This window comes from Anser brachyrhynchus, assembly GCF_964034855.1.
Source record: "Anser brachyrhynchus genome assembly, chromosome: 1".
In the NCBI taxonomy this organism is placed as follows: Eukaryota; Metazoa; Chordata; class Aves; order Anseriformes; family Anatidae; genus Anser; species Anser brachyrhynchus.
The window spans coordinates 118144466-118157511 of NC_137694.1; the positions used below are offsets into that span (position 1 = coordinate 118144466).

At 39.9% G+C, this 13046-nt stretch overlaps 1 protein-coding gene across 1 annotated transcript in view; it reads left to right on the forward strand.

The window, feature by feature from the left end:
* ABCG1 (ATP binding cassette subfamily G member 1) overlaps positions 1-13046 on the forward strand; it is a 57247-nt gene that overhangs the window by 26652 nt on the left and 17549 nt on the right. The window contains exons 3-5 of the mRNA XM_080605114.1: positions 7446-7563; positions 8317-8449; positions 9760-9810. Of these exons, the coding sequence (XP_080461240.1) occupies positions 7446-7563; positions 8317-8449; positions 9760-9810 (302 nt within the window). The remainder of the gene's footprint in view (positions 1-7445; positions 7564-8316; positions 8450-9759; positions 9811-13046) is intronic.

The window sequence follows — 13046 nt, forward strand, 5'->3', positions numbered from 1 at the left end:
ATAGGTGTGAACGGAATATAAATATACGGATGTATGGATTCCAAAGTACAAAAATGATTCATAAAAGGTTTATCCACTACTAATATGCAAATGATGGTTCAGACCGTGAACCTGTGGATTTACAGCTAGGTTTCAGTTACCTTAAACATATTTATTATTTGTAGTGTGACTTTTTCCCCCAGATTTTACAGAGGTACAGTTTGGGCCAATATATAATTAGGAAAGGTCCTATTATTGTAGCAATATATTTTTTCACTCTGATTCTCAGGAAGGCTCCTTCTATCTCATGTGTTTCCTGGAAGTTAAAAGATCCGTGGTTTTCTTCCCACGTATTGGAGCTTGTAATTGACTTTGACTTAAGCCCATTTGAGCTCAGTGGGGAGCTTGGGAAAGAAATACTTATTAAAATAATCCCTATCGAAAGGTTTTTCAAGTTCAGATTATTCAAATAATATCAATTGATACAGATAAATTTCTCATCTGAGAACCTAAACCTTGACAAACTCTATCCTTACCACCAAGAAGAAAGCACGCTGTACTCATATCGTGAGTGAGGAGCATGGTGCCCTGGCTGGTCAATAGCAGAATGAGAAATATCCAGAAAACATTGCCCTGACAGTATGTCAGTTCGTGGAAACACCTTGGCTTTGTACTAACTTTGGTTTAGTGAAGAGCCCCAGGTATCTTAATCTTATCACTGGGAAGCGATCTAATTATTTTATATTAAAATACAGCAAGCAAGCAGCCCAGTTTGGAATGAAATGGTTTGAATGGCGTAGCATGAATTGTGCACGGGGGATAGTTGCATTTAACTTACAAGTCCGATTTTTGTTTCAGAATGAAAAAGAAGTCTCCAGATATGGATTGGATGGTGGCGTAAACTGCCTGCAATGTACCCAGCTGCTGCAAGGGCTGTCTGACCTCCCTGCCCAGCCTGTCCTGCACGCTGTGCCTCCTGGTACTGGCAGTGGCATTCCTGCAGCCCATGCAGCTGAGAACAAGCCCTCTTCTTTAAATTTCCTTGGAGTGGTTTCCGGGTGGATGGGCTTGCTGTTCTCGCTGGTTGTGCCAGCTGGGAAAGTTATAGGAAGGTGTCCTGGGGAGAGGGCAGAAGGATGCTGACCCCCTTCTTGAGCTGCAGCATCTTCTGTTGCTGTAAGCTGCTCCTGAATGTCCATGCTCCAAACAGCCCAAGCCCAGAACCTGGCCACCGCCTTGCGATGACTGCGAGTCAGTCTGTGCATCTCCTGGCCTATTTACAGCTCTCGTGTTTACATACACAAACCGGGTAGCTGGATGACTGTAAATCATCAAGAACTAATTTACATGTACAATTAGGTTATTTATATGCAAAGAAGAGCAACCTGCATCTCTTTTCATGTACAAGTGTATGCATGCATTCACCTTTGAAATATGGTCATGACACACTAAGCTGAAGGCATTCACTGTCCCTGACTTCAGTGCTCTGCAGCTGCAGCCTGCTGGTCTTCTGTAAGCACATACTTGCTTATGGGGTTTATTTTCGCTCAGGGAAGGGTGATGCAGAAGAAATCAAGCACTGGGAGAATGAGTTACAGCACATGGGACAGTGATACAGCAGAGCTTTCTCTAACAGCTCCATGGGAATCTCTGCCACTATTTGCATACCCTTGCCCTGCAGGGATAAAACTGTTAGATGACGTGGACTGGCATAGTCTCTATCAGGAAACATGTAGATGCTTTGCTATGATGCATGTAAATGTTTTGCCACTATGTAGTGGCTTCCTCTTGGAGTGGGAACAAGGATTGAGAGACACAGGATGTGAATAACAGTTTGCAAAGGATTGGGCGAGAGTTTTTGTTACTATATCTACACCTAGGTGTATGGAAGAGACTTTTTGCTGGTGTAAAAATCGATAAAGAATTACGTCTCATAGATGATGCTTTATTGTATCTAAAAATGTCTTTAGTATATATCTGACCTTGGACTGTTTCCTCCGTGTGTGTGTGTCTCATCTTGTGCTTCTCTGTAGAGTATCTGCCAGCATTCCCCAGCTGTTCAGTTTTCTGCTGCAAATCTAAAGAATTTGCAAATGAAATATTTGCAAGATTTCATGAGGATGTTTTCCTGGATGGAATTCTGCAATCTCCTTCCCACATGCACATCACTAACTTTCCCTTTAATATGAGATAGAGCATCTGTTTTGCCTGTTGTGTTGTTCCGAAGTAGGTAATCCAGGGAGTGAGCGGTCTTTAGCCATCAATGTGTGGGTATAATGGGGCTGAGGGACAGCAGCAAAGTTGTGGTTCTGCTAGGAGCCTTTTTCCTAGTAGGAGGACTCCTTACTGCTGCCTCAAGGGGAAAGGTGTGGGGTCTTGATACCACTTTCTCTTATTCAGGTTTTGTATTGGAGAATCCCCTGGGTTTCAGCATAGTTTTTTATTTATTATTATTATTTATTTAAATAAGAGGGAACAAAATGAAAATTAAACCTGAATTTTAGAATCACAAAATGCAATGGAGTTTCTTTAACGCAACGGGGACAGTATAGAGTGACAAAAAACTCCTGAGGTTTGTGCTCATGATTTAACAAACCATTGTATTGATGGTAGCGTAAATGAACAGATTTGTGTATTTAAATTGCTGTTTTAAAAGTTAGTTGCTTGTTGAAGGTATTGAAATAAGGCAGGATAGTAATACAGTACTTGCCAGAAGTGTCTTCTGTATTTCCAGCTGGATGTTTCTGAGCAGTAGTAAATCGCATCTCGTCCAAAAAAGCGGCATAAAAAGACATAGAAATACAGTCCTTGTATTCGAATAAAATACTGCACTTCTTTTTACTTTGCTGCAGGTAGGAAGTGTGGACAGAGTAGGCTATAATGACTTTGGCTGTGACTTTTAAGTGCCCGGTGCTGCTTATTTTGTAGCTTGGTTTTCAGTGGCTTCTACTTTTGCCACATTTGAACTGTTTGAGTTGAAATTTCCCACCTTACTTATTTGCAACAGTAAATTTTCTGTGAAACCTTTGAGTAACTTCAGGCCAGTGGTAGTTACAGGGCATCAACAGCTATTTCCTGCCTTCAGAAGAGCTTGTTTTGAAAGAGAACCAGTTCAGATGTATTGGGAAGGACAAATCCTGCTCTAATTGCAGCAAGCAGGGAAATCCTGCTGGGCCCACTGGGAGCTGAGGCGGGCTCTGTGTGCCTATTGATGGCTGCAGAATTAGGCCAAGATGCCTAGAAACTTCGAGGAGTCTGTGACATTTCTCCAAATACCAGATGAGTATATTACTGGTAATGAAATGCAAATGAATGAAACATTTTAATCAAAAACTTAGAGGTAGTATTTACCTGAGGATATTCACTGTAAGGGTAGGAGTTCTAGTTACTTTTTTTTTTTACTGATTCAGACACATTCTTAAGCATGTGCTCCTATCCTAAGCATGGGGAGGGGGAGGCTTGCTTCTCTTCAAGATTAATCATTATTTTTGGAAAATGATAAAACTAAATCTCTCCAGAATTCCTTGTAGAATCCACAAGGAAGCAGATTAAACCATCAACATAACGTCTCCACTGTTGAATCCATCAGCAAAAATTTTGGTGAGTTAAGCAGCAAGAGCTCCCCTGGCATCTTTATCAGATAAAAAAGTCACCCTAGATCAGCTCGTGAAACAAGGGGCTGCTGTGGGCTTTGTGCTGCAATCACACAGCGAGGGAAATCCACCTCTTGAATAGGCATCTGTTCAGGCCAGTCATGTGTTTCTGGCTCTGAATCGGGTCCAGTGTCACAGAGGTTGGGGTTTGCTTTCCGTGGGAAATCCCGACACAGAAATAAACCACTGTCGTTTCTCAGGAGAAGCAGTTGAACTCTGGAATTTAATGTTAGGTGAAATTAAGACCAAAACATTTTGCATTACCTGCATTTTCTGTTTCAGGTTTGATTCCTAATTTTTTTTCATCCTTTTTTTTTGGTGGGTTGGACTGAGAAAGTTGCTAAGCTGTTGTTCTGGTTGGTGATGGTTTATTAATGTTCAGTTGAAGTAGTCCCTGAAAACTGGTATGTAGGTTCTCATGGGCATAGGACCTTAAATAAATTTTTAAGGGTGAGGTCACAGTAACTCTGGGAGGGGACATTGGAAAATGAGCTGGACCAGGTAAACCGGGACTGAAGGTGGTCGGAAATTGCTAATATACGGCAGAGGGATATAAAACAGTCCCCGTGCTTTAAGAATACAATCTCCTTCAAATGCATAATCTGTTTCTCGTGAAAGACATGTGGCCCAATATAGAAGTTTTAGGTCAAATGATTCAGTTGCAGATTAGCCTCAATATTCTGAAAGAGAAGGCTGTAGTTACTTATGGTCTTTAATTCTTGATAAAGGATTATACTGGGCACCACACCACTGCTACAATATGAAATGTTTGGGGGGGTTGCTAAATTAACCTTTGTAATAGAAAGGCTTCTTATGTGTGTCCAGTCAAAAGAAGAGAAAGCTTTGAGTTGGTAGCAACTTAGAATGCCAGTGACTGGGATTCTGATCTAAAATTATTTTTTTTCTTCTTCTTCTTAACTGTTTTGCAAATGAGTTTCAGAGACGTGTCCCATTCTGATTTAAGCATTGTGTGCAAGATATTTAAAATAGAAATCCCCAACAGATGGGCAGAAACAAGTGCAGGTGACGAGGGGGGAAGACAATATAATTAAAGGTAGCCTGATTGTCATTTGTGAAGTATTGTTTGGAAAACTGACTTTCATGGATGTAATTTTAAATCTCACAGTCGTGTTGCGAGAGGAAAGTCTTCAATTTTAGGTAAAGGCACACATGTTGGTACATGTTTTTGGATGATGAGTGTGTGTTTCAGGTTGTATCTCCCTTACTATTCATGGTTGTACACATTCCTTATGCTCCCCTATAAATTTGTGCAGTATTTGCTGTCGTGACCTTAGCCCTCATTATGAGCTACTACTGACCTCCTACAAGAATGCTTTCCCCTGGTAATGTGGGTCAGAACAAGGCCATACAATAGTTGTAACAGAGAATTATGTGAATGTGAACTTCCATCATTTTGAACTGCTTTGTGGGGCAGACAGAAAACAGAGAAAGACACCAGTAAATAGTTTACCCTATACACTACACGTGGGATCCAGTCAAGGAAATCCTCTTCCAGTGGAAGTTAGTAACAGTCCAAGTTGGCCAGCTTTTGAGCAACGTGAGCAAGAGATTCCCAGCTGCATATCATTTGTGTGTGTGGTGGGTATGTGCATAATGCAAACAAGTGCTGGTAATGTCTAATGCTCGAGTCCCTTACAAATCTAATAGGCTTGGGAGGTAGCTGATTCTCATTGGACTTAAGGGGTAGTATGAAGGACTTTATTTCTGTAGATCCAATTTAATAAATATTGTCATGTTTGAAAGGTCTGAGCTCTTCCTTGTGCTTTTTCTTCAAATCCCAGTTTCCAAAAGATGGCGACGTTGGCATGAGGAACGAGGTTGTTAGACCTCGTTTGGGTGCCAGGGACTTCTTTCTTCTAAACAGATGCTCCTTTTGACAGATACTTTGTGCTTTTGTTCCTAGGACTTGCCCCATCAGCAGGCAATGTTAATACACCGCTGTTTTCATACCTGGGATATCTCGGTAGCTTACAAAGCGTTGCTTCATTCAGGTCCAGGGCAAGTTTTTAGACTGAAGGATTAATGTTCTAATTAAAAAAGATAACACTTGAGTAAACCATTGTTTTGATACATTTGGTCATTTGTTTGTTTTTTGTTTTGTTTTGTTTTTGTTGGTCTTGGTTTATTTTTGTGTCCACTGCTTTCCTCCTGGGCTGGGGAATGCTTAGAGAAGAGTATTGGATGTGGATTTTGGGGATCCCACGGCAGTGTAGGATTCATGTTCTTGGTGTAAAAGTTTGCTGTCTGGCATTGGAAGTGTATGAACAGAAAATAAAGAAGAAATTTTAAGGAGAATGCTAAGTGGGGATGAAAGGAAAACTAGAAATGATGGAGTTAGGAAGAAAGAGAAGGAAGAAGACAATCCATCGTTCATTGTCTAGGAGCTTGCAGACAAGGTGATTTTTTACAGCATTTCAATGTTCCAGCTACAACCTGTGCTAATGATAATCACAGCGCTGGGATTGTTTACCTGTGGAATATAAAAGCTTCCTGAGTATGCACCAGTGTGGCAAAAAGGATTGCTGAATCCCAGCATTGTGCGTGAATGCATCTTCCACCCTTCCATTTTTGACATTATTTAATTACAAAAACAGTTTCAACATACAGCAAGATTGTTTTTTGACACCTTACTCATCATTTTTTTATGATTAGTTTAATTAAAAGTGCTGGTCTTTAAAGTGAAGCAAGCAAGCAAATAAATAAAAGGGAAAACAATTCTGAAAAGTTTAAATGCAGGTCAGGGCTCTCTCCACCCTCCTCACCTACTCATTACCCCATTAATCCTCCAGAAATCACTAAAGGAAAAAGACTTTCTCTAAATCATAAGTGGAGAGGACAAATTTGTGAATCATTATTACAGATCGTAATGAAAATCCAATTAACCGGAGATGTTTGGCAAGCAACAATCTCATTTTTACTGCACTTGAGTTTTTCAGATGTCAGCTAACTAAATGGCAACGTTTTGCTTGTTTTGCTTGTCAAAAAATGTAGTAAGCTTTTATCTATACAGATTCCCTGATTCAGTAAAATGCCTCTCCGCAATAGTTAGAAATTGTGCACCAGATATCTTGACTTCCAGCACAGGAGAGCTGATGTGTTAGAGTGTAGTATGCCTCAAACTGTGCATTGTGCAAGAAAAACTGGATGTAACTAACTCTGAATCTGCAATTCTCATGGGAGTCCAGTTTGTGTATGCCTCCAGAAACTTGGAGTTTGGGGCTTTAAGTGAAGGTTGATTGATAAAGGTCATTTTCAGGAGTAAGGTGAGGTGTTTGAAGTTTGTGTTGTAGTTATTCTAGAACAGCTTTGCCTGAAAGCATGATTGTTGTGGCTTGATCTTCTAAAGTTGTTTTGGTGAGAGGGCAGAGTTTTGGTGTTGAAGTTGCTGTGATTGGAGGATGTTCTGCTCCAAGCCTGTGGAGTTACATTAGCTGTGGAGTATTCTGTTTTGTAGCTGAGACACAAGCATCCTAAAATACTCTGAGAAGGCAATTAGAAAATGGCAGCAAGGCTTATCCCTGTCTGAAAATTTTCCTAGAGTGAATGAAGAGTGTGTGTGCTTATAAATGGATTCCTGTGATCCCATCATACTATTTGTGCAGTGGGAGAAGACTGCCACTCTCACTCAGAATTTGGCTTTCAGTAGTTATTGCAATGTGCTGATCATAATATCAGCCTCTCAGTACATACCCACTAATGCCTAATTGTTGTAGTTTTTTAGCAGAAATAAACTTATATTGTCCACCAGACATGAATATGAAGGATTCAGTGAACTTTTTGTTCTTCTTTCAGGTTATAAGACCCTTTTGAAAGGAATTTCAGGGAAGTTCAGCAGTGGAGAACTTGTTGCAATTATGGGTCCTTCGGGAGCTGGGAAGTCAACACTCATGAACATTCTGGCAGGATACAGGTCAGTAACGTGAAAATCCCAAGTAAGATAAGGATCATCTAGCCTGGTGGTTCCTTGGAGACAACAGCAGTAGAAATCTTAGCCAGTGTTTGTAGAAAATAAGTATTACACAGATTTTTATTTAGATTCTCATTGCATGTATTTTTTCTGTTTTTCCTGTTCTGGTTACTTGTGATTTATCTGTTAACAAGGCAGGTTCAAGAATAGGAAGCAATTTAAAGTCTAGAACACCAAAAAGATTTCTCTTTTCTAGCTGTAAAACAAATCTGGCTCTAATATTTGCGATATTTTAAAATCACATCTTATAAATATTTGAAAAAAAGCCCCTTTTTAATCAACACCTTCATAATGTGGATGTCTTCTAGACCAAACTGCAACATGTGAAATGACTGTGGTTTATCATCCTGAATCTTCTGGTTTATGGATAACTATGAGGTGCTTCTATGTTGTTGTCATTAGGGCATAAGGAACAAGATAGAGAAGCTTAATAAATTCGCTTCAATAGCTTCATATTTTTTCAGACGTTCATGCAAGACAGCACACATTTTGTATTGGATTGAAATTGTCAACAAAATCACATGAAGCCTCTTAAGAAAGAGAAAATAATCATGAAATAAATTCATTTCTATCCACTGTATCAGTTTTATTCCATACTAGGCAATAATTATTACCTAGGACTTCCACATAATGAGGACTGTGACAGCTCAAATGAAGGCAAGATTCACCCCTGGTTGTTTTCTTGGTTCATTTCAGAGAGACAGGAATGAAGGGAGAAATTCTCATCAACGGACAGCCTCGTGACCTGCGCTCTTTTCGCAAAGTCTCCTGCTACATCATGCAAGATGACATGCTCCTTCCTCATCTGACTGTCCAAGAAGCTATGATGGTGATCATTGTTTCTGGCTGTAATTTATCTGAGCAGGAGAAAATGGAAAATCTCCAATTGTTTATTGCACACATGTTCTTAGTAATGCCACTAGCTGTTAGCTCTATTCGATCCTGCTCAGTGTAAGTGCCTAGACTTTGATGTTGCCTTGAATTCCATTTCAGGCTCATTCTTCTATGGGTTGTCAGAGCTTCTGTTTTATTGCCTTCAATTTGTGACTGGTGTTATGATTTATAAGAAGGCTGTACTAAGTAGACCTCCTAGGCAATAGAGCCTGCAATTCAATGCAGAATGAGTCTTTGTAGGAAGCATCCTTTTTCTTGGGTGGTGGTGAAGTATTCTCTTTCCTTTCTCTCCATCTTCCATGCTCTGACTGAAAAGTTGCTCTTTTGACTTCAAGCTTGATCTCTCTGCTACTAAACTCTTACATGACTAGTCTGTAATAAAAATAGTGTAAAATTTCTTCAAAAAACAGCAAGAACAGAATAATCCCAAGATGTACAGGCAACATAAATTCTTTTTGTTGTTTATCATAGCATCAAGAGATTTATTAATTGACCAATCAATCTAGAAGAGCCTGTTGCTTAGTTTGAGAAATAAGGCTAAGGTTACTCATACTGCATGCCATCATCAGTCCACAAATTTCACTGCAGTCTTGGCTGTGCCTTATGTGGCTAATTTCCTGCAGAGGCACTTCTTGAGGAAGGTTTTCTCTTTTGTTTATTTGAACATTGTAGTCAGAATCCCATAGGACCACTTTTGTAGAAGTAGGCCCAGATGGTACTTTCTGTCCAATCAATCAAGGCTCTGACAAAAATATTTTATTCACTTAATAATTACTTTTAATTACAACTTAAAATTAATTTGTTAATTATTAACAAATAATCACTTATTTTTTTCTGTACTCATTTGTTGACTTCCTAGAGAATAGCAGTTTTTTTCGGTTATCCTCATGATATGGAGGAAGCACAGATAAACTGTGATTCCAGCATTGCCTAGGATGTTAGTGGCTGTGCAAAGACATGAGTCTCCCGTTTTCCTCTCAAGTTCTTTAACTTGAAAAACGGCCTTTCTTTCTAATATGATTTTTGTCGGATGCTTGAGTGATTGCTTAAGTAAGGTTGTACTGTTACCTAAAGCAGAGACATATATGATGCTTGTGATTTGAACATTATAGCTCAACTTAAACTTTCCCTTCAGGGTTGGAAGAGGTCATTTAAATGGTACATTGGGATGTTTTGACTCCCACTCTAACTGGTTGCGATGCCTCAGGCCAGTTTAAAATTAAATTCCATTATGTTGCATTCCAGGTATCTGCTCATCTGAAACTTCAAGAGAAAGATGAAGGAAGAAGAGAAATGGTATGTATACTATCCATCAAACTGAAGATTTTGGAGGTTGTCAAAGAGGTCTGTGAAGTGAGCTCTGTAAAGCTGACATTTTTTATCTAACACTGAATTGCATTGGACTTGTATTGATAGAATAAATCATAACCTCAAAGTTGACAGGTATCATTATGAGTGAATGCATAGTACTGACTGTATGAAAGTTGCTTTCAGTGTGCCTGAAGCTGACGCTGAGAAGATAATTGCAAAAGATGTAGTGAAATGAATTCATGGGTTTTGTAGGATTCCTTTTATTGTCCCTTAACGCTTAGATTCTCTTACATGCAGGTCGGAGGGCTCAGGCATTCTTGTGTGTGGTCATGTCTGGCAATAGTGATTGTAGGCCAGCTGCTAAGTTCACCTTTCGAAGGATTAATAAAAAATTCAGTAGTTCTTGCAACTGCTGCAGAAATTTCTGTGCTCATGTTTGAAATCTTTGATCATTATGGCTGTGCTGGTGAGCGGTGAGATATTGTTCAACTGGGCAGGCTAATGAAATTGCAGTTAAGATACGGGCTAATGTATTTTGAATCTGTTTTAAGTGACCAAGGTTTGGGTATGTAAGAAGCCAGGCTGAAACGTGCATGTATCTTTTCAAAAACACTGGGAATGAGTTGCACAATTTATTCTTGCACATTTGCTGCATTGTCTAGCTGTGTCCGTCATACGACTTTCCTGAGTAGGAGAGAAGCCAAGGTGGTGTTTTTTGGCTGTGGAGACTTATAACCTAGCTGGACATGCACTAAGTATGCTCCTCTCGGCCATCTGACTGCTGTGATTCCTTGCCATCATTTGATCTTACACAGTGCTGTCTTTTTAAAGAAAATACCTTGGAGGTGTGCAGCTAGATAGAAAGGCTTCTGACAGGTTAGCTTGTGCATGAAATGGCTTTCTCAGCTGAATTTGGTTACCTCAGTTATACTTAGAAGGGTTGGAAATGTAGCCTTTCTCCACGTTTATTCTGCACTTCATAAATCTAGGCTTGTGTATACCTAAGGCCACTCAGAGCTCAGGTGTCTGTCTGGGCTTGGGTGGAGATAGCAGGGAATGCTGAAGCATATGGGAGGAACAGTTCAGTGCTGCAAGGTGTGTTTCAAAACAATGTATATCTGGGGAGCATTATGCCTGCAGCTTAAAATAAAAAATCACGGCACTGATGAATGTAGAGATAATTTGCATTGCTGAGAGATTTGTTAAAACTGAACCTGTAGTTCAGAGGGTGTTTGGAAGTGTTTTTGATGGCTTCAAACTATGTTTCAATCCAGTGTAAGACAACACCAACAAGGAGACGGTAATTATTCTCTCATAGACTGCCTCCTCAAGGCAAAAACCTCCGTAATTTGAGTTAAGCTGAGTGCTAGTGGGGATTATGTGATAACATGGCCCATGGCTAAAATTGAGACTTACCTTCCAAGAAAGCTGGCTGCTCCTTCTACCTTCATTATGGACTTGTATGTTACTCTATACAGCTTTTTTCCTGTCAAGTTCAAGTTTTGGGCTTTCCATGGCTTTTCAGCGTACTCTTTTTCGTAAAGATAAAGAAGGATCAGTTTTTCATTTTGGTGCATTTTGTGCTCCCGAAGTCATACGCTGAGGAGACCTTCCATGGGCAAATTTGGAAATGGTGCAGGTGACTTGGAAGAAGCCACCTTACAGGACTCAACTGAAATAGAATCATAGAATCATAGAACGGTTTGGTTTGGAAGGGATCATATATGACCATATATGATCATATAAGACAACGCCCTGCCATGGGCAGGGATACCTCCCACCAGACCAGGTTGCCCAAAGCCCCATCCAGCCTGGCCTTGAACACTTCCAGGAATGGGGCATCCACAACTTCTCTTGGCTGAAAAATAAAAGTCTGCAAAACGAAGTAGGAGATGAGCACATCTGGTTGAGGCCTGACCTTGACTTGTTGGACTTGAGCATTTCAGAGGAGTATCTTATTCTAGTAAAAGATGCCTCTGGCCATAGCTGGCATTTCTAAGCAGAAGTTTATAAAGGAAAGGGTGAAAACACTTCTAACCTGTCTGGTGAAAAGTATACCCATTGCCTGCAACATGACAATTATGGCAACTTCAAAAGTAGGGCAGCCATTTCCATGGCTGCCTTTTGTCCTTACTTATTTCCTAATTGGAACATTATAAATCTCTTCAATCTCAGAGAATCTGTGGAAATTGGAAAGAACTGTAGAGAGGGAAGCGTACATGAATCAACATATGTTTGGTAGGTTAGGATTGCTTTGATTCAGTCAAGTACTTTTTTCATAATAAGCCAAAGACACTTTTTTAATTGGAAAAAAATGTCTATGTTACTTTTTTTGTACTTTGAAAGTCTTAATTCATTTGCACTTAGAAAGTTAGGCCACGCAAGCTAATTCAGTTATCATACTGTCAGTGTAACTACAAAGAGCTCTTCGAGGAAAAGACTGTGTTGTATGCATTTATACAACAACTGTTAGAAGGGCACTCGTTTTAGTATTACTGGCCTGTACTGGAATAAGTCATTCATTTTATTGCTGTAAATTGTAAGGTAAATGTTTATCATAGATAAATTTTATGAATTTATGCACTTGTGTTATCAGGATTACAGATGGTTATTTAAAACAGTCAGGGACAAGTGAAAAATCTCCAGTGAACTATACTTTATATTTCTAGTTGGTTTATCTTGTGCTGCCCATGTTCTGTTCACCCTGTCTAGAGTTCAAGAGAAGGAAGTAGTTGGGTTCTTCTCTCTGAGAACGAGGGTTGGTGAGTTTTGTTCTTTTTCCCTCCTTGTGACTAAGAGAGGCAGCTACCAAAAATCAAATAAGGACAAGTGGCTATGATTTTATTCTATCATTCTGTTAGGAGGAAATTCTTCACTCAGAGGGTGGTGAGGCACTGGAACAGGTTGTCAGAGAAGTTGTGGATGCCCCATCCCTGGCAGTGTTCAAGGCCAGGCTGGATGGGGCTTTGGGCAACCTGGTCTGGTGGGAGGTATCCCTGCCCATGGCAGGGGGGGTTGGAAGTAGACGATCTTTAAGGTCCATTCCAACCCAAGCCATTCTGTGATTCATTCTATGATTCTAAGTGATTGGTCTGACCAGTCTTTTTGATGTTAACAGCCCTGTCTGGAAAACTGCCTCCACCCGAACATTAGTTTAAAAAATAACAAACTCATTCTCCTATGCTTTGATGAAGTGTTATATATCTATGCTTCCTTTCTGC